At 43.9% G+C, this 24963-nt stretch overlaps 1 protein-coding gene across 2 annotated transcripts in view; it reads right to left on the reverse strand.

Annotated features, from left to right (window-relative positions):
* Window positions 1–286: 286 nt before the first annotated feature.
* The window catches only part of LOC106583864 (inhibitor of Bruton tyrosine kinase), a 43675-nt gene continuing 18998 nt past the window's right edge, over window positions 287–24963 (reverse strand). For both annotated transcript variants that reach the window (XM_014168485.2, XM_014168492.2), the window contains exons 13-26: window positions 23988–24074; window positions 23705–23787; window positions 23382–23419; window positions 23043–23139; window positions 22626–22727; window positions 22327–22444; window positions 14991–15051; window positions 14574–14695; window positions 14248–14360; window positions 13871–14144; window positions 13539–13793; window positions 13087–13281; window positions 1642–1774; window positions 287–1347 (exon numbers count right to left, since the gene is read on the reverse strand). In XM_014168485.2, coding sequence (XP_014023960.1) covers window positions 1222–1347; window positions 1642–1774; window positions 13087–13281; window positions 13539–13793; window positions 13871–14144; window positions 14248–14360; window positions 14574–14695; window positions 14991–15051; window positions 22327–22444; window positions 22626–22727; window positions 23043–23139; window positions 23382–23419; window positions 23705–23787; window positions 23988–24074 — 1804 coding nt within the window. In that variant the 3' untranslated portion in view covers window positions 287–1221. The remainder of the gene's footprint in view (window positions 1348–1641; window positions 1775–13086; window positions 13282–13538; window positions 13794–13870; window positions 14145–14247; window positions 14361–14573; window positions 14696–14990; window positions 15052–22326; window positions 22445–22625; window positions 22728–23042; window positions 23140–23381; window positions 23420–23704; window positions 23788–23987; window positions 24075–24963) is intronic.

Raw genomic sequence — 24963 nt, forward strand, 5'->3', positions numbered from 1 at the left:
CACCCTTCCTCTCTTTTCATGGCAGGGTCATCACAGGTAGGTGTCTAATTGTTTATTTATGCAGAGCACAGATGTTTGAGTGGAGAGAGGCACTGTTTCCATTGAGATTAATGTAGCTCTCACTGAATCTGTCAGGGAGTTTGAGGGCGATTGCCTCCGTTCTTGTAGCAACACTAGACAGACTATCATGAGCATTGGACATTCGCATAACACAATATATTGTAATATTGCACAAATCATTATAAGACCAATTCCACAATAAGAGTGATAGAACCAGGAAACATGGTCATTGCACAGGTGAGTTTTATTGCATGCCATTTTCTCACATCCAAAGTCTCAAAACGAAGGGCGCTGCATGGAATAAGACTGGGTTTACATGGTCTGGGGTACCAAGCCAACACATCAGCTCCAGAACACAAAATAAAGTAAAACAACTCAAATACAGCCAGCCAGAAAGTAGTGAAATTATTAGTGTGCGCGTGTGTACACAGAGGATAGTCAGGGTGGAAGCAAGGCACAAACCCGACAGCTTGCCCGAAACTCTGATAAAGGGAAACCAGCGAATACTCATACACAATTAGCTCACATTAGAAAATGGCAGGCTGCATGACACCGTCACTCCCTACCACCTTCTTTCATGATTCAACTACCCTGCATCACACAATATATCCAGAACACAACTCATTTCCCAACTCATAAAGTAGAACTAGGTAGCAACCAGATCAGGCTGGCCTCTGAACTCCAGGCCCTGGCTTTTGGCTTAGTTCTTCTCAGAGGAACTTGTGCTATAGTACTTTTCCTAAATGGCACAGCTTATTCACCTAAATAGTGTGCGTGCTGAAACCGACCAATCCTGCTTTGTTAATGTAGTTCTGGACCCAATTTGTAGTTTGGACTACTCCATTTCCTTACATACTTTGTCTTTGGCAACTAAACTTTTTGGAAGAATATCTTTACTCATGTTTTGATGGCAAGGTGCAAAAAATATTATTTTCTCATCCACTGTTCCTTGCTCAGGGACAGGTCGACAAGAAAAAAAGAGCTGTGACAAAAACTAAGGAACACTGGAGTTGGGCATAACAGACCTGCGTCAGACCCAGCCTACTGGCACAACTAGGCCTGAGGTATATCTTAACACTGACTGACAGGAGATACATATGGTCATCGGGTGGATAAGGATATGAGTATGTGACGTCTCACAACGCACGTGGGTGAGACGTCTCAGTGTTTGTTCCAGAAGGGGATGGCGATGGGCCCCTGGACAGACCTCTCCACCACAATCATCTCGTCGGGGTTGTTGCGGGTGCCGTAGTGATACAAAAGCTCTTGGATCGCTGCCTCCTCAATCTGCGAGGAGGAGAGGGACGGGAGACAAACACAGTTGGAGTGTTTTAAAGCCACAGCCAAGTCAAGGCAGCTGTCCAACAGACATGAGCTAGACAGAGGTGATGGGGGGGGGGGGTTGAATATCAACAGCTGATCTACACTAAGTCCTTCAGATTTCCTCTTAGAGACATTTATCAAGGTACTGAATCATTTTGTTGAGTACGTGAGTTCGAACAGACAAGCTCACAGTGAAAGGAAAAGCAATGTGCATAGTAAACATTGCTACAAATTTCTGCACACACACACAAGCGTTACCTGAATGAGTGCCAGAGGTTTCTCTCGGCTGCGGATCAGCGCAGCCTCCTGCTGTTTCTCCTCCTCCACGATAGAAGCAAAGGTTACCGTGGAGGCCGTAGGGGGGCTGCCCGCCACTCCCAGCACCCAGGGGCTGGTCAGTAAAGAAAATGACATTGAGTTTGTGACAGGTTGAACATTCTCCCCCTCAAACAATTGTTCCTTTTTTCCCCCCTTGTGGTTGTTCAGGGTTTTTTCAAGGTTGGGACAAGGTGACATGTGTTAGGTAGATCCTGTAATAATTCTGACACTGATCTGAGACAGACCCCGACAGATCTGAACTGGATATATTCTATGTACAGAGGTAACAAAGGATGACCACAGGCTACCCAAGAGGACAAGGGTTGGGTGAATTACAACAAACAGTGGGTGTGTGTGTGCGTGAAAGAAAACGCTAATGGTCCCTGTAAGGCAATAGAGAAAACATTGACTTACACACTACTTATGAAAAAAACACTACAAATATGGATATTACACGTTCCCCAGCCCTGAACTCTCCCTCCCTCCGTGCTCATCCATAAGCATGAGGAGTAGACTAGAACCTGGATCCTACTTCCTGTTCCGAGTGATCACTTGTGACATGGAAGTCACCTTTAATCAATGCTGATTAGGATCAGAAGCCAACACTAAACCACGGACTCACTGGCTGATTCATATTCAGGGCCCACTACTAGGTTACATCCCAAATCACACCATATTCTCTACATAGTGAACTACTTTTGGGTGTGGGCTCTGGTCAAACATACAGTTGAAGTCGGAAGTTTACATGCACTTAGGTTGGAGTCATTAAAACTCGTTTTTCATCCACTCCACAAATTTCTTGTTAACAAACTATAGTTTTGTCAAGTTAGTTAGGACATCCACTTTGTGCATGATACAATTAATTTTTCCAACAATTGTTTACAGACAGATTATATCACTTATAATTCACTATATCACAATTCTAGTGGGTCAGAAGTTTACATACACGAAGTTGACTGTGCCTTTAAAAAGCTTGGAAAATTCCAGAAAATGATGTCATGGCTTTAGAAGCTTCTGATAGACTAATTGACATCATTTGAGTAATTGGATGTGTACCTGTGGATGGATTTCAAGGCCTACGTTCAAACTCAGTGCCTCTTTGCTTGACATCATGGGAAAATCAAAAGAAAAATCAGCCAAGACCTCCAGAAAAGAGATTGTAGACCTCCACATGTCTGGTTCATCCTTGGGAGCAATTTCAAAACGCCTGAAGGTACCATGTTCCTCTGTACAAACAATAGTACACAAGTATAAACACCATGGGACCACGCAGTCATCATAACGCTCATGAAGGAGACGCGTTCTGTCTCCTAGAGATGAACGTACTTTGGTGCGAAAAGTGCAAACCAATCCCAGAACAACAGCAAAGGACCTTGTGAAGATGCTGGAGGAAACAGGTACAAAAGTATCTATATCCAGAGTAAAACAAGTCCTATATCGACATAGTCTGAAAGGCCGCTCAGCAAAGAAGAAGAAGCCAAAAGAAGAAGCTCCAAATCTGCCATAAAAAGTCCAGACTACGGTTTGCAACTGCACATGGGGACAAAGATCGTACTTTCTGAAGAAATGTCCTCTGGTCTGATGAAACAAAAATAGAACTGTTTGGCCATAATGACCATCGTTATGTTGAGGAAAAGGCGGAGGCTTGCAAGCCGAAGAACACCAACCAAAACGTGAAGCACGGGGGTGGCAGCATCATGTTGTGGGGGGCTTTGCTGCAGGAGGAACTGGTGCACTTCACAAATTAGATGGCATCATGAGGCAGGAAAATTGTGGATATATTGAATCAACATCTCAAGATATCAGTCAGGAAGTTAAAGCTTGGTCGCAAATGGGTCTTCCAATGACCCCAAGCATACTTCCAAAGTTGAGGCAAAATGGCTTAAGAACAAAGAAGGTATTGGAGTGGACATCAAAGCCCTGACCTCAATCCAATAGAAAATGTGTCTAAAAGCATGTGCGAGCAAGGACGCCTACAAACCTTACTCAGTTACACCAGCTCTGTCAGGAGGAATGGGCCAAAATTCATCCAACTTATTGTGGGAAGCTTGTGGAAGCCTACCCAAAACGTTTGACCCAAGTTAATCAATGTAAAGGCAATGCTACCAAATACTAATTGAGTGCATGTAAACTTCTGACCCACTGGGAATGTGATGAAAGAAATAAACTGAAATAAATTATTCTCTATTATTATGACATTTCACATTCTTAAAATAAAGTGCTGATCCTAACTGATCTAAGACAAGGAATTTTAAATGTATTTGGCTAAGGTGTATGTAAACTTCCGACTTCAACTGTGTGTGTGTGTGTGTGTGTGTGTATATATATATATATTTTTTACATTTACCCTTTATAAAACTAAGCAAGTCAGTTAAGAACAAATTCTTATTTACAATTACGGCCAAACCCGGACAATGCTGGGTCACCCTATGGGACTCCCAATCACGGCCGGATGTGACACAGCCTGTATTCGAACCAGGGACTGTAAGTGACACCTCTTGCACAGAGATGCTGCGCCACTCGGGAGCCCAAATGTAGTGCACTACATAGGGAATAGGGTGCCATTAGAGACTGCACAGAGTGGGAGCGGACGTCACAGACCGGAAAGAGAGCGTTTCTAGTCTGTGGTCTTTAATCCATCTTGGCTCTGGGCAGTGATAAAAGATCTACGACTGGAAGACAGAGGCTGCGAATGACTCTGTTTTTGCAGAAGCTCTTGAATTTGGCTTACTTCCTCTTCTATCCCGAGTTTGACACCCTTGGGTCACACAAGCGCACACACACTTCCTGTAATTTTTTGGCCTGATACGATTTGAGAGATGTCACAATTTAAAACATTGCTACCAAAGGTTAAGTAAAAACATCCACACAATGGTTTCACAAGCATTTCTCAAACACCTCCGTCCATATTATGTGTTCATTTAGATGTCAACGTTATAGGATACAGCACATGCACAATCTCTTCCAAACGTTTTTATGTCAAAAACACCCTAAAATCTATTACGCTGAAATCGTATCGTTTACTGTCCTTTCAAATCAGGAGCACACAGTATTCAGTTTCCCTGGTCTCAGTTTGTGCTGTCTTGACAACTCCTGTGGTTATTTTTATCTTAGCACAAACAGATCTGGGACCAGGCAAATACTCAGCTCTTTTGGCATTTAAAGCTCTACCAATCCAGCTGGTGTCTTAGTGGTGTAGTTCACGGTGCAGGGTGAAGTTGCCCCTAGATGCTGATCTTCGGTCAGTTTGGCATTTTCCCCGTTAATAGTTAAGGTTAGGATTGGGGGGGGGGGCAGATCATAGGATCTGTTCCAACCCGGGGCGAAGTTCACTAGACTGTTCTTCTAACTGCCGTTTCAGTCTTGTTGAATGGGAAGTGAAAAGGTCATTGTGACCATCAGCCTGTTGGCTCCACAGCCCGAGCAGTGAGTCACATCCTGCTTCAGGCAGCAGCTTCCCTTTCAGTACATTGACCCTTCACTAAGCCCCACCCCACTTGGTTACTGTTGGAACCTCAGACAACATTAATCCAGGAAGCCAAATTCCCCTTCCAACCACTGGCGAAATCCCCTCACAATGACCTTAAAATGTGCCTTTAATACACAATGAAATTAAACAGACTACCCCTAACTAATCAGGAAACTCTTGGGTATGTTGTGGTGGATTGTCATTACAATTGCTTCACAGGAACATAGGGCTGGGTGGTATACTGTATTTGACCAAATACCGGTATTGATGCCCGGACCGGTTTGGATTTTTACATTGCATTCTATAACGTTATTTGAAAGTTTGGTATTTAAAATGTGATACGCCGTGTGTAACATGCATTTTTATAGTTTACGTCGCTGCTTGAGTCATCCTGTTGCCGCTCTCTCTTCATGCTGCTACCCACACAGACCTAGCCCCGCACGTCACTCAAGGAGCTCATGTGTTAATCCTCAACCACGAGACACTTGCGTTCAGTCTGCATGCAGCACATGCAACAATGTTGACAAGGATGTGGTTTTCACTTCGAATCTTAATATAAATTCCACTAGCATTCTATAACTACACTATTAGTTTATGTTTCTCACACCTGCAAACAGCTAGTTTGTATTTTCTTTGCAAGTTGGGTCTAAATCTTGTTAGCCGCTAATGCTAATCACTAGCTAACTGATAAATGTAGTCAGAGCAAACTTAATTAGCTACATACATACCAAAAAAATTAAACATCCTCACTATCAACTGCGTTTATTTTCAGCAAACTTAACATATGTTCATACAAATATTTACACAAGATTCAACAACTGAGACAAACTGAACAAGTTCCACAGACATGTGACTAACAGAAATTGAATAATGTGTCCCTGAACAAAAGGGGGGTCAAAATCAAAAATCAGTATCTGGTGTGGCCACCAGCTGCATTAAGTACTGCAGTGTATCTCATCATGGACAGCACCAGATTTGCCAGTTCTTGCTGTGAGATGTTACCCCACTCTTCCACCAAGGCACCTGCAAGTTCCCGGACATTTCTGTGGGGGAATGGCCCTAGCCCCTCACCCTCCGATCCAACAGGTCCCAGAGGTGCTCAATGGGATTGAGATCCGGGCTCTTCGCTGGCCATGGCAGAAGACTGACATTCCTGTCTTGCAGGAAATCAAGCACAGAACGAGCAGAATGGCTGGTGGCATTGTCATGCTGGAGGGTCATGTCAGGATGAGCCTACAGGAAGGGTACCACATGAGGGAGGAGGATGTCTTCCCTGTAACGCACAGTGTTGCGATTGCCTGCAATGACAAGCTCAGTCCGATGATGCTGTGACACACCGCCCCAGACCATGACGGACCCTCCACCCTGCTCCAGAGTACAGGCCTCAGTGTAACGCTCATTCTTTCAACGATAAACTCTAATCCGACCATCAACCCTGGTGAGACAAAACTGCAACTTGTCAGTGAAAAGCACTTTTTGCCAGTCCTGTCTGGTCCAGCGACAGTGGGTTTGTGCCCATAGGTGACGTTGTCGCCGGTGATGTCTGGTGAGGACCTGCCTTACAACAGGCCTATAAGCCCAGCCTCTCTCAGCTTATTGCGGACAGTCTGAGCACTGATGGAGGGATTGTGCGTTCCTGGTGTAACTCGGGCAGTTGTTGTTGCCGTCCTGTATGTGTCCCGCAGGTGTGATGTTCAGATGTACTGATCCTGTGCAGGTGTTGTTACATGTGGTCTGCCACTGCGAGGACGATCAGCTGTCCGTCCTGTCTCTCTGTAGCGCTGTCTTAGGCGTCTCACAGTACGGAGATCACAATTTATTGCCCTGGCCACATCCGCAGTCCTCAATGCCTCCTTGCAGCATGCCTAAGGCACGTTCACGCAGATGAGCAGGGACCCTGGGCATCTTTCTTTTGGTGTTTTTCAGAGTCAGTAGAAAGGCCTCTTTAGTGTCCTAAGTTTTCATAACTGTGACCTTAATTGCCTACCATCTGTAAGCTGTTAGTGTCTTAATGACCGTTCCACAGGTGCAGGAATTGTTTATGGTTCATTGAACAAGCATGGGAAACAGTGTTCAAACTCTTTACCATGAAGATCTGTGAAGTTATTTGGATTTTTACGAATTATCTTTGAAAGACAGGGTCCTGAAAAAGGGACGTTTCTTTTTTGTCTGAGTTTTTATACACACATACCAGTGACGGTGTAGACCTAAATCAGCATGTTTGTGTAACAGTATCTTCTAAATCAGGAGAGGAATACGCAAAGCATGAATATGTTAACTACTAAGAGAAAACATTCAATGTAGCCAAAGATTATTGAGTCCCCTAGGCAACCCTTAACAATTTTGGTTCCTACCCTGTCACAATAACACCTCCTTGGCATTTTATACTTGTTGTCATGTCAAACACTGTATTCAAAGTGCCCACCACAATATTCTAACTATATTTCAATGATACCAACAGTTCACCTAAGTGTTTTGCTCCAAATCACAAGTCAAATTGCATTTGCAACATTTGGTTAAAAATAATGCCTACAAGTGTGGAAATGATCTGAAATGAGTGCAGGAAATTTAGAAATTGATCATAATTGGGTCATAAATTATTTTTGGTTGAATTGAACAGTATAAAACAAATCAGAAAGGAGAAAGACTCATTAAAATCACTTAGATTTGATGGTCTTGCAGTCATATAGCAAATGTAGAACTTCTATTATAAAAAAAACAAAAAAAAAAAAAAAAGTCAAATACAGTCATACCATCCCAATTATTTTCAAATACCGTAATATGATATTTTGGCCATATCGCCCAGCCGTACGGGAAACTGATAAATTATGTTTGTAGTGTGGCTCGTCACTGAATGGCTCTGAATGCACTGTGCATGCAGTCAAAGGTACTATCCACTTTGGGGGATAATAAGTAGTGATGCACCGATGACATTTTTGGCCGATACTTTCCTTTACAAAAAACCTGATACCGATAATTAACATTTTAGCGGCCTTTTAGGCATTCTACTACAGTTAAATAGGTAACACACACAGACGCAACAGTGTCAGGCACTGCATCTTAATGCAAGAGGCGTCACTACAGTCCTGGTTCGAATCCAGCCTGTATCACATCCGGCCGTGATTGGGAGTCTCATAGGGCGGCACACAATTGGCCCAGCGTCATCCGGGTTCGGCCGGGGTAGGCCGCCATTGTAAAGAAGAATTTGTTCTTAACTGACATGCCTAGTTAAATAACGGTTACACACATCACACTGATCAAAAAGTTATTTTGTTGGCATTTGTGTGTGTCCCCATTACCAGTAAAACATAATCAAAACCTATTTCTTTCACTTACTTGCTGTGCTGTTTCGTTGTTCAGTCGTTTCATTCTCAACCAGTACTTCTATGGAACGCCGTTTGGGTCTTTGCGTGTCAAAAAATATACTATTTAACACTATTTGACGCGTCAAATATGCTTCTTGACCAATCAGAATATGACTGCACGTCACAATAATTTCACGGATTCATACATTTTTTAAGTAGTTATTACGCAATCACTCTTATTTCATATTTCACAACGATTCATCAATACGTATGCTATGATGCTGGTAAAGTTGTCTCGCGCACCTACAGTGCTGGTCATAAAAAAAAAGCTAGCTAGCTCATGGATGCAAACAATGTTCTTTCCCAAAAACATAGCAAAATGACAGTTTCAGCAGCTATAGTTAGCTAGCTAACTATATAGAGAGGTGTCATCTAAAATAACCCTAATTTATCTTATTTGATTAATGGTGCAGATCCATCTATGTGAAGCTAGCCACAATAAGGATTAACCACAATAGTGGACTTTGCAATTACTATTTGTATTCATTTGCATTACTGTCAATTATATATTTTTATTTTGAAGGCAAACCGCAAATTCCACTATTTTGCCTAATCCTTATTGTGGCTAGCTTCACAACACATAACCCGGTGCGGTCAAGCCTCACTAGCCAGATGAAGCTAGCTGGCTGCTTATAACGTTAACCCTGTTGCCCAAAGCTAAGTTGCTGACTAGCTATTTATTTTCATGAACTGAAGTTCAATTTCAATAGGCGAACAACAAGCTAGCTAATGCTTACAAGGATTTCTAAATCATTGCTAAAGAATAATGAAAATGACTGCAGGTTCTACTGGTCCTTGTTTTCAGGCTGGTTGTATTGGTGCTAGCTAGGTACCAAGTTAAAGCTAGCTACCCCAGAAGTTGCGGTCGAACAAATGATGCTTTATTACCAATGCGGTATTTTAAGCACAACATTCTTGGGCAGTGTTTGCAGACTTTTTTGTACAGCTTTGACAGTGCTACTGTATCTTTTTGGACACGCAAAGACCCAAACGGCATTCCATAGTATGCATGTCGTGAAGCTAATAGCAGTGACGCTATTACTGTGTAACTCCGGTAGGGCAACATCTGAAAAATAGCAAACTTGGTAGTGTGTACCGGTGCACGACCAGTCGGCGAAAGCCCCATCACCCACGACATAGAACGGTTGATTGTCAAGGGCAATGAATTTCATAATCTTGGCTTTATGGATTTCACCTTTTGAGTTGTCTCACTGAAATGTTGTTTCCCTTTCAAATGACCGCTCAATCCACACAGCAGACATTGTGGGCTAGGTTAGGAATGCTGTGTTGCACGTATAACGCAACATTTTACATGGCGTCATTACGTCATGTGGGTATGCACGTCAGCTTTGACATCAGTTTTGCACATTGGAGCGTTAAACTAGACACCAGCCGATACCGATGTTGGCATTTTTAGATATGTTCACCGATATATCGCGCATCCCTACTAATAAGTGCTCTCAAATATTTTTCTGATGTCGACAGCAGATCAATTATATTCCTAATATAGCCAACTTTGAGAAAGTTATATTACGTAGTTAGCAAGCTAGGCAGCGTTAGCAAAGTTAGGTGCTCAATGAGAGAGAGCCAGTAGCTAACCAGTTGAGCTAACAAAGTATAATTTCGTATTAGCAAAATACTCCAAGACCCTCTGCATATTAGGAAACAGTGGCAAGTACCCCTGGTGCACTGTTAAATTATTTAGCCATTCAAAACATTTAAAAAAAAAAAAAATCTCAGTTTTTCCCCACTGGCTTCATGTGTTCATGAGTTTGAGGTGTCAGACTCAATGACAGTTGCTATCCATTGGAGCGCTGCGACTGGTTGCCCAAAATTCCAGGCAGGGCTTAGCGAAGGGAGTTCGGGCGATATTTTCCTCTCGCTAAAACAATGACGAGTTCAGCATTTTTTGTGCATCTGCATAGATCACTTTGCACCAATGTTGGCAGGAGTTTCACGAGAGTGTGTGTAGAGAAGGCTATGCTTATTGTTGTTTCAATCTCGTCAGAGCTTTAGACATCAATAAAGGTGATACATCACAAGCCCAGTGTGCAGGAGCTTCTTACCTTCCAATGATATTTGAACATTTCTGACGCACCTGCTCAAGCAAACCAGATTCTCAGGGCTGATTTCCCAGACTAGCCTAGTCCTGGACTAAAGATCAAGGACAATAGAGAATCTCCACTGAAACATTTTTTATTACAGGATTTGGCTTAATCTGTGTCCGGGAAACCACACTCCAGAGTATTTCATTTGGAGAGTAAAGCTTAACATAATCAACTTAATTCTCTGTATAAAAACAGTCCTCCAAATCATTATTCTTTCTTTCGTCTGCTTCCCTTTGGAATAACTGGGAATCACCATAGAGAAACTCTGCCAGTCACTTGCCACTTTCTTAGTGACTATGTTAATTCTAAAGAGATACCTCACACACAGATTGAACTAATTCCTGTATGGTTAACCATCAGCAATAAACATAGGCCTAATTATGGCACAATAACCATAGATACAAGCTTACCTATCTTCTTACTACATCGAATTTGTGCATCACCAAGGTAACCAAATGACATTGATGCTAGTAGAGCTGTTAGCATTCCTGTCTTTGATAGAAACAGGAATCTGCGTGAGCATGGTGACACACTAGAGACATCTAGTGGACAACACTGGTACTTTAGGGTAGAGTGATAGTTCATTGATTCAGCCATAAGGGCATTCATCCCTTGGCCATACATGCTACTGTACTCCTCTATAGTATGTATGTATGTATGTATGTATGTATGTATGTATGTATGTATGTATGTATGTATGTATACTGCTCAAAAAAATAAAGGGAACACTTAAACAACACAATGTAACTCCAAGTCAATCACACTTCTGTGAAATCAAACTGTCCACTTAGGAAGCAACACTGATTGACAATTCATTTCACATGCTGTTGTGCAAATGGAATAGACAACAGGTGGAAATTATAGGCAATAAGCAAGACACCCCCAATAAAGGAGTGGTTCTGCAGGGGGTGACCACAGACCACTTCTCAGTTCCTATGCTTCCTGGCTGATGTTTTGGTCACTTTTGAATGCTGGCGGTGCTTTCACTCTAGTGGTAGCATGAGACGGTGTCTACAACCCACACAAGTGGCTCAGGTAGTGCAGCTCATCCAGGATGGCACATCAATGCGAGCTGTGGCAAGAAGGTTTGCTGTGTCTGTCAGCGTAGTGTCCAGAGCATGGAGGCGCTACCAGGAGACAGGCCAGTACATCAGGAGACGTGGAGGAGGCCGTAGGAAGGCAACAACCCAGCAGCAGGACCGCTACCTCCGCCTTTGTGCAAGGAGGAGCAGGAGGAGCACTGCCAGAGCCCTGCAAAATGACCTCCAGCAGGCCACAAATGTGCATGTGTCTGCTCAAACGGTCAGAAACATACTCCACGAGGGTGGTATGAGGGTCCGACGTCCACAGGTGGGGGTTGTGCTTACAGCCCAACACCGTGCAGGACTTTTGGCATTTGCCAGAGAACACCAAGATTGGCAAATTCGCCACTGGCGCCCTGTGCTCTTCACAGATGAAAGCAGGTTCACACTGAGCACGTGACAGAGTCTGGAGACGCCGTGGAGAACATTCTGCTGCCTGCAACATCCTCCAGCATGACCGGTTTGGCGGTGGGTCAGTCATGGTGTGGGGTGGCATTTCTTTGGGGGGCCGCACAGCCCTCCATGTGCTCACCAGCGGTAGCCTGACTGTCATTAGGTACCGAGATGAGATCCTCAGACCCCTTGTGAGACCATATGCTGGTGCGGTTGGCCCTGGGTTCCTCCTAATGCAAGACAAGGCTAGACCTCATGTGGCTGGAGTGTGTCAGCAGTTCCTGCAAGAGGAAGGCATTGATGCTATGGACTGGCCTGCCCGTTCTCCAGACCTGAATCCAATTGAGCACGTCTGGGACATCATGTCGCGCTCCAGTCACCAACGCCACGTTGCACCACAGACTGTCCAGGAGTTGGCAGATGCTTTAGTCCAGGTCTGGGAGGAGATCCCTCAGGAGACCATCCGCCACCTCATCAGGAGCATGCCCAGGCGTTGTAGGGAGGTCATACAGGCACGGAGGCCACACACACTACTGAGCCTCATTTTGACTTGTTTTAAGGACATTACATCAAAGTTGGATCAGCCTGTAGTGTGGTTTTCCACTTTAATTTTGAGTGTGACTCCAAATCCAGACCTCCATGGGTTGATAAATTGGATTTCCATTGATTATTTTTGTGTGATTTTGTTGTCAGCACATTCAACTATGTAAAGAAAAAAGTATTTAATAAGATTATTTCTTTCATTCAGAGCTAGGATGTGTTGTTTAAGTGTTCCCTTTATTTTTTTTGAGCTATATATATATATATACATATACATACATATACACATTTATATACACATACATGCACCTATCTCTATATACATATATCTATATACATACACACACCTCTGTATGCATGTTGGTGACAATTAACATAAAATATGACCGACTGTGTATGTGTGCATGTCTGTGTGTGCACAGTCTTACCCGGCGGGTCTCTCTGGCTCGCTGGGGGGCTGAGCAGTACATTTGAAGTTGACCCTCCTGGCAGCAGAGACCAGAGGCCCCTGAGCAACTGGCCTTCCCAGGGACCCTGGCCTCCCGTTCCTGACCCGGCTCTCCTCCTCCACCAGGAGGTCCCGGAATGCTCGAGACGAAGGGGGTGTCTGGACCGGAGTGGCCCTGAGGAGAGGAGGGAGGTGGAACCACACTCAACAACATTTGATGAATCAAAAGTGCTACTTCAGTGCATTAAAAAGTACTACTTTCACTAACAGCTGACGGAATAGGCAGATTCTGTATTTGTACATGAAACAACATTCAACACAAATGAGAGAGCAGGAGAGGACATACTCTATTACATAGGGATTGTCTCACCAACCCACCACCTTCTGTGCTGGCTCTGATATCAGGAGTGTTCCTTATGGAGGGGGGCTTACCATGCTTTCTCATTCTTTGAGGGAATAATGACTGGTGGCGATTTGGATAGGGCACACTCAGCACTGCCCTCCTTGGTTGCCATGGCGATCATCTTCCTCTGCTTCTGGGAGAGCTTGGCTGGGAGAGGGGACTGCTTGCTACTGCTGCCAACACTGACAGGACTTTTGGGAGTGGCTCTGAGACTTTGTGTCTTTGAGCTGGCTTCCATATCCATGATGGCCCTGAGGTCCAAGACAGGAAGTGACAGAGCAGGACTGGAGAGAGAGAAACGACAAAGTCACATACAGTTCCACCCCTGAACTCTGACCTGGTCCACAGTGACCTGGCTCACCTGGCTGTGACCTTGGGGATGTGCTCTGGAACAGAAATCTTTGGGGGTTCGGCGGGGAGGCCGTTCCGCATGGTGGCGGGGGTGTTGGGGGGAGTCTTCAACCTGGGACCTCCTTCAGCCCTCCCCTCCTCGGGTCTGTCGTGGAACACGGGACTCTTGAGTTCTCGGGGGCTGCCCAGAACCTTGTAGCTGCCCTCAGAGTCAGATGTCATCAGCTCCTGCAGAGACTCCATGGAGTTGATCTTTCCTGACTTGACCAGGCTGGGAGAAAGGACTGAGAAGAGACATAGTGTATCATAATCCATATCAGCCCAACTCCAACTAAAGCAAATAATTATTGCGTGCCGTGATAAAGAGTGCGTGTGTGTGTGTTCTACCTGCAGCAGGTGGGCTCTGGATGATGTCAGAAAGGGTGTAACCCCCTGAGCTGTCGGAGCGTCGCCTAGGTTTTTTCTTGGCCTTCAACTTAGCCTTTTTCAACAGAGTCTCCCTGAGAGGAGGATGAGGAAGAGAAACAAATTCGGCCACAGTTCAAATGTCAGGGAAGTTACTGGCTGGATGCATTTCAATCCAAAACATCGGAACCTACTTTCAGCACCAATTCAGTCCGATCTCATTCATAACAGGGAGTGAACGACGGAGCAACTTCTGGAATGAGATGCAGCCACAGTGTTGTACAGTAGTTTGATAGATGGTATAGTACCTGCAGGAGAAGTCTAGTTCAGCGTCAGCTTTAGAGGAGAATGAAGAGTCCACGTCCTCGTACACAGTGAGGTCCGGGGCGTCTGGGTAAGGCGTGATCAGTCGCTTCTGCATGGCCGGAATCTGACAGGAACAGGATGGTAAAAAAAATAAAGGATGGTAACAGGTCAGTTAGTCAGAACCAAAAGTCGTTTTCAGATCAGAACCAACAGTCATGTTCAGTTCAGGAAACCACAGTAATGTTGAGTAGGAAACAAATGGAAGAAAACGAGTGAAACAGGGAGGGACTATCTGAGAAACCGTCCAATAACAAACCCTATTTTCGTTTTCTGTTGAGTTCCCCTAATGAACATATGCCAGGTATCTCACTATACAGTTGATGCAGGTACGGTCACGGCACAAAGGGGAAATGACTCACCATCCTCCTGTAGGAGGCAGAGAGCTCCACCAGCAGGTCATCACTCAGGATATCCAGCGCTCTGAAGAGATACAGAGAGAGATACGGATATATAAAACAGAGAGGGAGACTCTCGAAGAAGAATCCATAGTATAGCCTCATCTGGGAAAATTAGAAAACGCTAAACAAACGAGTTCTCTATCCAAAATGGAGATGTATGGGTAAACCACTTCTCCAATCTCTATGGCCCTATAATGAAGAACAACCAGCAAAAACATATACATGATCAAATACAAATCTTAGAATCAACTATTAAAAGACTACCAGAACCCACTGGATTCTCCAATTACATTGAATGAACTACAGGACAAAATAAACCCTCCACCCTAAAAAAGGCCTGTGGTGTTGATGGTATCCTCAATGAAATGATAAAAACATAAAGACCACAAATTCCAATTGGCTATACTTAAACTCTAACATCCTTAGCTCTGGCATCTTCCCTAATATTTGGAAGCAAGGACTGATCCCCCCCAATCCACAAAAGTGGAGACAAATTTGATCCCAGTAACTACCATGGGATATGCATCAACAGCAACCTTGGGAAAATCCTCTGCATTATCATTAACAGCAGACTTGTACATTTCCTCAGTCAAAAAAAATGTACTGAGCACATGTCAAATTGGCATTTTAACAAATTACCATAGGACAGACCAAGTATTCACCCAGCACACCCTAATTGACAAAACAAAAGCAAAGTGTTCTCATGCTTTGATAAGTAAAAAATTTTTTTTTTTTAAATTACAAAAACAATTTGACTCAATTTGACATAAAGGGTCTGCAATACAAATTGATGGGAAGTGGTGTTGGGAGAAAAAAAAATATATACATTACGAAATCCATGTACACAAACAAGCGTGGATTAAAATAGGCAAAAAAAACACATTTCTATCCGCAGAGCCATGGGGTGAGACAGGGATGCAGCTTAAGCCCCACCCTCTTCAAAACACACACTTGAAGTCAGAGGTTTACATACACTTAGTTTGGAGTCATTAAAAATTGTTTTTCAACCACTCTACAAATTTCTTGTTAACAAACTATAGTTTTGGCAAGTCGGTTAGGACATCTACTTTGTGCATGACAAGTCATTTTTCGATATAGGACTCGTTTTACTGTGGATATAGATACTTTTGTACCTGTTTCCTCCAGCATCTTCACAAGGTCCTTTGCTGTTGTTCTGTGATTGATTTGCACTTTTCGCACCAAAGTACGTTCATCTCTAGGAGACAGAACGAGTCTCCTTCCTGAGCGGTATGTTTATACTTGCGTACTATTGTTTGTACTGATGAACGTGGTACCTTCAGGTGTTTGGAAATTGCTCCCAACGATGAACCAGACTTGTCGAGGTCTACAATTTATTTTCTGAGGTCTTGGCTGATTTCTTTGATTTTCCCATGATGTCAAGCAAAGAGGCACCGAGTTTGAAGGTAGGCCTTGAAATACATCCACAGGTACACCTCCAATTGACGTCAATTAGCCTATCAAAAGCTTCTAAAGCCATGACATAATTTCCTGGATTTTCCCAAGCTGTTTAAAGGCACAGTCAACTTAGTGTATGTGAACTTCTGACCCACTGGAATTATGATATAATTAATTATAAGTGAAATAATCTGTCTGTAAACAATTGTTGGAAAAATTACTTGTGTCATGCACAAAGTGGATGTCCTAACCAACTTGCCAAAACTATAGTTTGTTAACAAGAAATTTGTGGAGTGGTTGAAAAAACAAGTTTTAATGACTCCAACCTAAGTGTATGTAAACTTCCGACTTCAACTGTACATACATAATCAACTAATTTGCGAGGGCACTAGAACAGTCTGCACCACCTGGCCTAAACTCACTAGAATCTGAAGTGAAATGTGTATTGTTTGTTGATGATCTGGTGCTTCTGTCCCCAACCAAGGAGGGCCTACAGCAGCACCAAGATCTTCTGCACAGTTTCTGTCAGACCTGGGCCCTGACAGTAAATCTCAGTATGACAAAAATAATGGTGTTCCAAAAAAGGTCCAGTTGCCAGGACCACAAATACAAATTCCATCTAGACACCGTTGCCCTAGAGCAAACAATAAAAACTATACATACCTCAGCCTAAACATCAGCGCTACAGTTAACTTCCACAAATCTGTGAACGATCTGAGAAACAAGGCAAGAAGGGCCTTCTATGCCATCAAAAGGAACATAAAATTCAACATACCAATTAGGATCTGGCAAAAATACTTGAATCAGTTATTCAAAAATGACCTCTGTGTACAATGTAAAACACCAAATAACGCATGCAGAGCAGATTTAGGCCGATACCCGCTAATTATCAAAATCCAGTAGAGAGACGTTAAATTCAACCACCACCTAAAAGGAAGCGATTCCAGAACCTTCCAAAACAAGGCCATCATCTACAAAGAGACGAACCTGAAAAAGAGTCCCCTAAGCAAGCTGGTCCTCTGTTCACAAACACAAACCTCAGAGCCCCAGGACAGCAACAATGAGACCCAAACAATTGAGAAAACAAAAAAAGATACTTGACACAGAGCAAACAAGAATGCTATTTGGCCCTAAACAGAGAGTACACAGTGGCAGAATACCTGACCACTGACTGACCCAAACTTAAGGAACGCTTTGACTATTTACATACTCACTGAGCATAGTTATTGACAAAGGCCACCGTAGGCAGACCTGGCTCTCAAGAGAAGACAGGCTATGTGCACACTTCCCACAAAACAACATGGAAACTGAGCTGCAATTCCTAACCTCCTGCCAAATGTATGACCATATTAGAGAGACATATTTCCCTCAGATTACACAGATCCACAAAGAATGAGAAAAAAAAACACATTTTGATAAACAAAATTCAATTGATTGGACATGATTTAGAAAAGGCACCCATCTGTCTATTTAAGGTCCCACAGTTGACAGTGCATGTCAGAGCAAAAACCAAGCCATGAGGTCGAAGGAATTGTCAGTAGAGCTCAAGACAAGATTGTATTGAGGCACAGACCTGGGGACAGATACAAAAACATTCCTGCAGCATTGAAGGTCTCCAAGAACACAGTGGCCTCCATCATTCTTAAATGGAAGAAGTTTGGAACCACCAAGACTCTTCCTAGAGCTGACCGCCCAGCCAAACTGAGCAATCAGGGGAGAAGAGCCTTGGTCAGGCAGGTGACCAAGAACCCAATGGTCACTCTGACAGACCTCCAGAGTTCTACTGTGGAGATTGGAGAACCTTCCAGAAGTACAACTCTCTCTGCAGCACTCCACCAATCAGACCTTTATGGTAGAGTGGCAACCCCACAATAAAAAAAGGCACAAGACACCCTGCTTGGAGTTCGCCAAAAGGCACAAAAAGGACTCAGACCATGAGAAACAAGATCCTCTGGTCTGATGAAACCAAGATTGAACTCTATGGCCTGAATACTGTGGGGATGTTTTTCAGCAGCAGGAACTGGGAGACCAGTTAGGATCAAGGGAAATATAAATGGAGCAAAGTAGAGCGAGATCCTTGATGAAGTCCTGAGCGCTCTGGAGCAGGTTCTCAGACAATGCAGGAGTGGCTTCAGGACAAGTCTCTGAATGTCCTCGAGTAGCCCAACCAGAACCTGATCGAACATCTCTGGAGAGACCTGAAGTGATTTGAGAGACTAGTCAAGGATCATATCACCTCCACTTTACCAGTCAACCTAGACCCACCGCAATTTGTATACCGCCCCAATAGGTCCACAGACGATGCAATCGCCATCACACTGCCCTATCCCATTTGGACAAGAGGAATACCTAGTTAAGAATGCTGTTCATTTACTACAGCTCAGCATTCAACACCATAGTACCCTCCAAACTCATCATTATGCTTGAGGCTCAACCTCACCCTGTGCAATAGTGTCCTAGACTTCCTGACGGGCTGCCCCTAGGTGGTGAAGGTAGGAAACAACATCTCCACTTCGCTGATCCTCTACACTGGGGCCCCACAACAGTGCGTCCTCATCCCCCTCCTGTACTCCCTGTTCACCCACGACCGTGTGCGCATGCACGACTCCAACTCGATCATCAAGTTTGAAGACAACAGTAGTGGGCTTGATTACCAACAAAGACGAGACACCCGACACGGAGGAGGTGAGGTCACTCGGAGTGTGGTGTCAGGAAAACAACCTCTCACTCAACGTCAACAAAACAAAGGAGATGATCGTGGACTTCAGGAAACAGCAGAGGGAGCACCCCCCTATCCACATCGAAGGGACGGCAGCGGAGAAGGTGGAAAGTTTAAGTTCCTCAGCGTACACATCACAGACAAACTGAAATGGTCCACCCACACACACAGTGTGGTGAAGAAGGCGCAACATCACCTCTTCAACCTCAGGAGGCTGAAGAAATTTGGCTAGGCACCTAAAACCCTGACAAACTTTTACAGATGCACAATTGAAAGCATCCTGTCGGGCTGTATCACCGCCTGGTACGGCAACTGCACCACTCACAACCGCAGGGCTCCCCAGAGGGTGGTGCGGTCTGCACAACACATCAACGTGGGCAAACTACCTGCCCTCCGGGACACCGACAGCACCCGATGTCACAGGGAGGTCAAAAAGACCATCAAGAACAACCACCTGAGCCATTGCCTGTTCACCCCGCTACCATCCAGAAGGTGAGGTCAGTACAGGTGCATCAAAGCTGGGACCGAGAGACTGAAAAAAAAAAAGCTTATTTCTCAAGACCATCAGATTGTTAAACAGCCATCACTAACAGAGGCTGCTACCTACATGGTCTTGAAATCATTGGCCACTAACAAATGGATCACTTGTCACTTTATTAATGATGTTTACATATCTTACATTACTCATCTCATATGTACAGTATTTTATACCATCTATTGCATCTTGCCTATCCCGCTCTGTCATTGCTCATCCATATATTCTTATTCCATTCCTTTACTTAGATGTGTGTATTAGGTAGTTGTGGAATTGTTAGATTACTTGTTAGATATTGCTACACTGTCGGAACTAGAAGCACAAGCATTTCGCTACACTCGCAACATCTAGTAACCATGTGTATGTGACCAATAAAATTATTTGATTTGAAAATAGCTGTGCAGCGACACTCCCCATCCAACCTGACGGAGCTTGAAAGGATCTGCAGAGACAGATGGAAGAAACTCCCCAAATACAAATGTGCCAAGGTTGTAGCGTCATACCCAAGAAGACTCGAGGCTGTAATCACTTCCAAAGGTGCTTCAACAAAGTACTGAGTAAAGGGTCTGAATAATTATGTAAATGTGATTTCAGTTTTTTTATTTGTAATAAATTTGCATAAAAAAAAAAATCAAAGGAAACTTTATTTGCCACATGCGCCGAATACAAGTCTAGATTTTACCGTGAAATGCTTACTTACAAGCCCTTAACCAACAAACAGTGCAGTTCAAGAAGAAAATATTTTTCAAGTAGGCTAAGATAAAAAGTAATAATAAAAACAATAAGAATAACGAGGCTATATACAGGGGGCACCGGTACCGAGTCAGTGTGCAGGGGTCCAGGCTAGTTGAGGTAATCTGTACATGTAGGTGGGGGCAAAGTGACTATGCATAGGTAACAAACAAACAGCGAATAGCAGCAGTGTACGGGGGGGGGGGGTGTCAATGTAAATTGTCCGGTGGTCATTTTTATGAATTGTTCAGCAGCCAAATGGCTTGGGGACAGAAGCTATTGAGGAGACTTTTGGTCCTACACTTGGTGCTCCGGTACCACTTGCCGTGCGGTAGCAGAGAAAACAGTCTATAACTTGGGTGACTGGAGTCTCAGACAATTTTATAGGCTTTCCTCTGACACCGCCTATTATATAGGTCCTGGACAGCAGGAAGCTTGGCCCCAGTGATGTACTGGGACGTTCGCACTACCCTCAGTAGGCCTTACGGTCAGATACCGAGCAGTTGCCATGCCAGGCAGTGATGCAACCAGTCAGGATGCTCTCAATGGTGAAGTTGTAGAACCTTTTGAGGGTCTGGGGGCCCATGCCAAACCTTTTCAGTCTCCTGAGGGGGAAAAGGTTTTGACGTGCCCTCTTCACAACTGTCTTGGTATGTTTGGACCATGATAGTTCATTGGTGATGTGGACACCAAGGAACTTGAAACTCTCGACCCGCTCCACTACAGCCCTGTCGATGTTAAATGGGGGCCTGTTCGGCCCGCCTTTTCCTGTAGTCCACGATCAACTCCTTTGTCTTGCTCACGTTGAGGGAGAGGTTGTTGTCCTGGCACCACACTGCCAGTTCTCTGACCACCTCCCTATAGGCAGTCTCATCGTTGTCGGTGATCAGGCCTACCACTGTTGTGTCGTCAGCAAACTCAATGATGGTATTGGAGTCGTGTTTGGCCACGCAGTCGTGGGTGAACAGGGAATACAGGAGGGGACTAAGTACACACCCCTGAGGGGCCCCAGTGTTAAGGATCAGCGTTGCAGACGTGTTGTTGCCTACTCTTACCACCTGGGGGCGGCCCATCAGGAAGTCCAGGATCCTGTTGCAGAGGGAGGTGTTTAGTCCCAGAGTCCTTAGCTTAGTGATGAGCTTCGTGGGCACTATGGTGTTTAACTCTGAGCTGTAGTCGATGAACAGCGTTTTCACATAGGTGTTCCTTTTGTCCTGGTGAGAAAGGGCGGTGTGCAGTGCGATTGAGATTGCGCCATGTGTGGATCTGTTGGGGCGGTATGCGAATTGGAGTGGGTCTAGGGTGGATGTTGTTGATGTGAGCCATGACCAGCCTTTCAAAGCATGGCTACCGACTTGAGTGCCACGGGGCGGTAATCATTTCGGCAGGTTACCTTCGCTTCCTTGGGCACAGGGACTATGGTGGTCTGCTTGAAACATGTAGGTATTACACACTCGGTCAGGGAGAGGTTGAAAATGTCAGTGAAGACACTTGCCAGGTAGTCCGTGCATGCTTTCAGTACAAGTCCTGGTAATCCGTCTGGCCCAGCAGCTTTGTGAATGTTGACCTGTTTAAAGGTTTTGTTCGCGTCGGCTACCGAGAGCGTTATCACACAGTCATCCAGAACAGCTGGTGCTCTCGTGCATGCTTTAGTGTTGCTTACCTCGAATCGAACAGAAAAGGCATTTAGCTCGTCTGGTAGGCTCGCGTCACTGGGTAGCTCACGTCTGGGTTTCCCTTTGTAGTCCGTAATAGTGTGGGGTATTGTGTGAAGATAAAATAAAAAAAAAAAGCTAAGTGCCCTTATTAATTTAAAAAATAAGGCTCTAGCATAAAATTAGGAAAAAGTAAAGTGGTCTGAATACTTTCCAAATGTACTTTGTGCACACACTCACTTGGACTCGAGCAGGGCAGCCATGTTGTGCACGATGAACTGGATGCAGGATAGTTTGAGCTGCTCAGCGTTGTACATGGCAGAAAACTGAAGCAGCTCTGCAGCATTCTTCAGTGTCACTGAGGAGACAAGAGGAAGCCATTTTTTTTAAACAAACAGGTCAGTGCTCTCACACGAGTGATTTTCAAGACAAAGCTGTTTGACATCATGTTGACAGGCATGAGAGAAAGAGAGGAGGACAGAGGCATGGGAGGAGAGCAGAGAGGGCTAAGAGGACAGAGGGAAGATGAGAGGACTTACGGTTCTCAGTAATGGCCACTTCACACATCTCCTTGAGTCGGGTGATGAGAAGCTGATCGGCCACCACCAACACGTTGCAGACAAACTCCACATTTAGAGACTCTGGAAGAGGATAGAGAAATACTTTTAGATTCCACCATGTAGCTATCAACTACCTTGTGCATCAAGATCAAAGTCAACATGATGAGGTTCATAAATATTATAATGGGTAGCCACATGATACCTACTTTTAACTCAATATTTATTTAATTTACTTATTTGACAGGGACAGTGCACATTTAGCAACATTTCAGAGTCAATGTGTATGTACCCAAGTTAGCAAGAAAGCTAATTTCCATCCATAGTTCCAAAGCATTTTTCACTGAGTATGTGTGTGTGTGTACAGGTTGTATATGATTGATCTGGTGTGTCCTGTACCTTTGATAGTGGGAGACTCGTCAGTGTAGACATATTCTAGGATGACCTGCAGTATCTCTGAGCTGGTGGGCATCTCTAGGGCACTACAAGAAGTGGCCTGTGGGGGGCAGACAACAACTACATAACTATCACTGATCACAAGTAGCGGCACACTTACTCAAGCACAACTTGAGACAATGTTTTCAGAGCCAACGGTTACTTCTGGCAATATTAAAATGAAGCTTTAGTGTACAATGAGCAAGACCTCCAATTGCCAGCAACTAAAAGAGACATTTTATCAATTGTAAAAACACAGATTGATAAACATGAAATAACATCAAAGACAAAAAAATAACATACCTCTATCCAGGGATTCCCCAGCATACTGTGGAAGTACTCTGAAACACATACATGACATGTTTACAATAGAACTGCCACTAAGAAATTTCCATTTTCAAAAATCTTAGTCCTTAATTAAAAATCATTTTCAATTGAGATTCTCCATTGAGCATGCTTTTAGTCCAGGGATAGGCTTAATCTATGTACAGAAAACTGGCCCCACAGCTTTAACAAATGACTGGCCAATCTAGTGTCAGATGTCTACAACCTTGAATAACCCAAACACACAGTTCACCCGTCACACTCCAAGAAACGCAACAAACTGTTGACACATAGTAGCTCACCAAGTCTGGCACACAGCACACACTTGTGACAGGGAAACTCCTTGCCATCTTCAGATCTCAGAGTGACGTCACAGAGGTAGGAGCTTGGGGGAGACAAAGATACAACTTAGACGGAACAATATCTCCTCTCTGATATTAAAACTACCGTGGTTTTCTGACAAGGACACACAACAATTGAATAGAATCACAGAACATTGACTTGAATAGGAATGTCCATTCTGGTAATTATCTTTCTATGAACACAACATTGTCTCAGTTAATCTGCCACAAGGCAATTACTCACCACTTTTTCTGGTTATATCGTGGCTTGTCGGCCGTCATCTTATGCACTACATTGATAGTCCCATTTTCATACTTCACGCCATCCAAACTGTAATGAATGTATTTAACAAAATACACTACGGGTTATAACATGTTAATAACCCCCCAAAGGTCAATGCCAATGCGAAAATCAATTAACATAATACAACATTTCCTTCAAAATCCAACAGAGTTAGACTTTTTTTGCATGGGCTGTGTCTCAAATCCAACGCATCCGGCGATGGCCTTTGGCATGTGCGATGGAAGGTGGCAAAGCTACAGCGGTGTTTGTCAGACCAGGAGACATGCCGAAAATCGGTTCTCTCACAAAACGTCTGCAGTGTCCAAACGGTTGTGGCTAGAAACTACTTGAACACAAAAGGTGTTCCAGGTTTTGCTCTACAACACCCACAAGCTTCACAGGACTAGTCTCATGTCTCAAATCCAAACACTTCTGTCAAGTCCGAACGGTTTGAGCTACAAACTAATATGACCTCACCATCAAAATTCTGAGACTAACGAACGTGTTACTCTATGATGCCCACAAGCTTCACAAGACTCGTCTCAAGGTAACCCGGTAAAAAAAAAAAAGAATTTACATGAATAGGATTTTATGGGACAAGGGTTACACATGAAACCTTCAGACAGCTCAAACCATACTTCCATTTGATACATTGTTGGACATTCTGTTTTGCCATGTATGAACATGTTATTCAATGCGTTTAAGGCTAATAGTAGAAACCCAAATTCAATGTTCCATCAAATATTAAAAATGTTATACCTACAGGGGTCCTAAAATTCAAAATCAGATAGCTAAATGACCATCTTAAAAACGATTCTATATGTTAACCACCCAAAGGATTAGGGGTTAAAAGAAAGACAAAAAAACAGTAAACATGTCGTCCTCCACAAATGTCAAAATCGGGCAAGTGGTGTCTGAGATATCACGTGACTTACAT

This window comes from Salmo salar, chromosome ssa02 (assembly GCF_905237065.1).
Source record: "Salmo salar chromosome ssa02, Ssal_v3.1, whole genome shotgun sequence".
NCBI classification, from domain to species: Eukaryota; Metazoa; Chordata; class Actinopteri; order Salmoniformes; family Salmonidae; genus Salmo; species Salmo salar.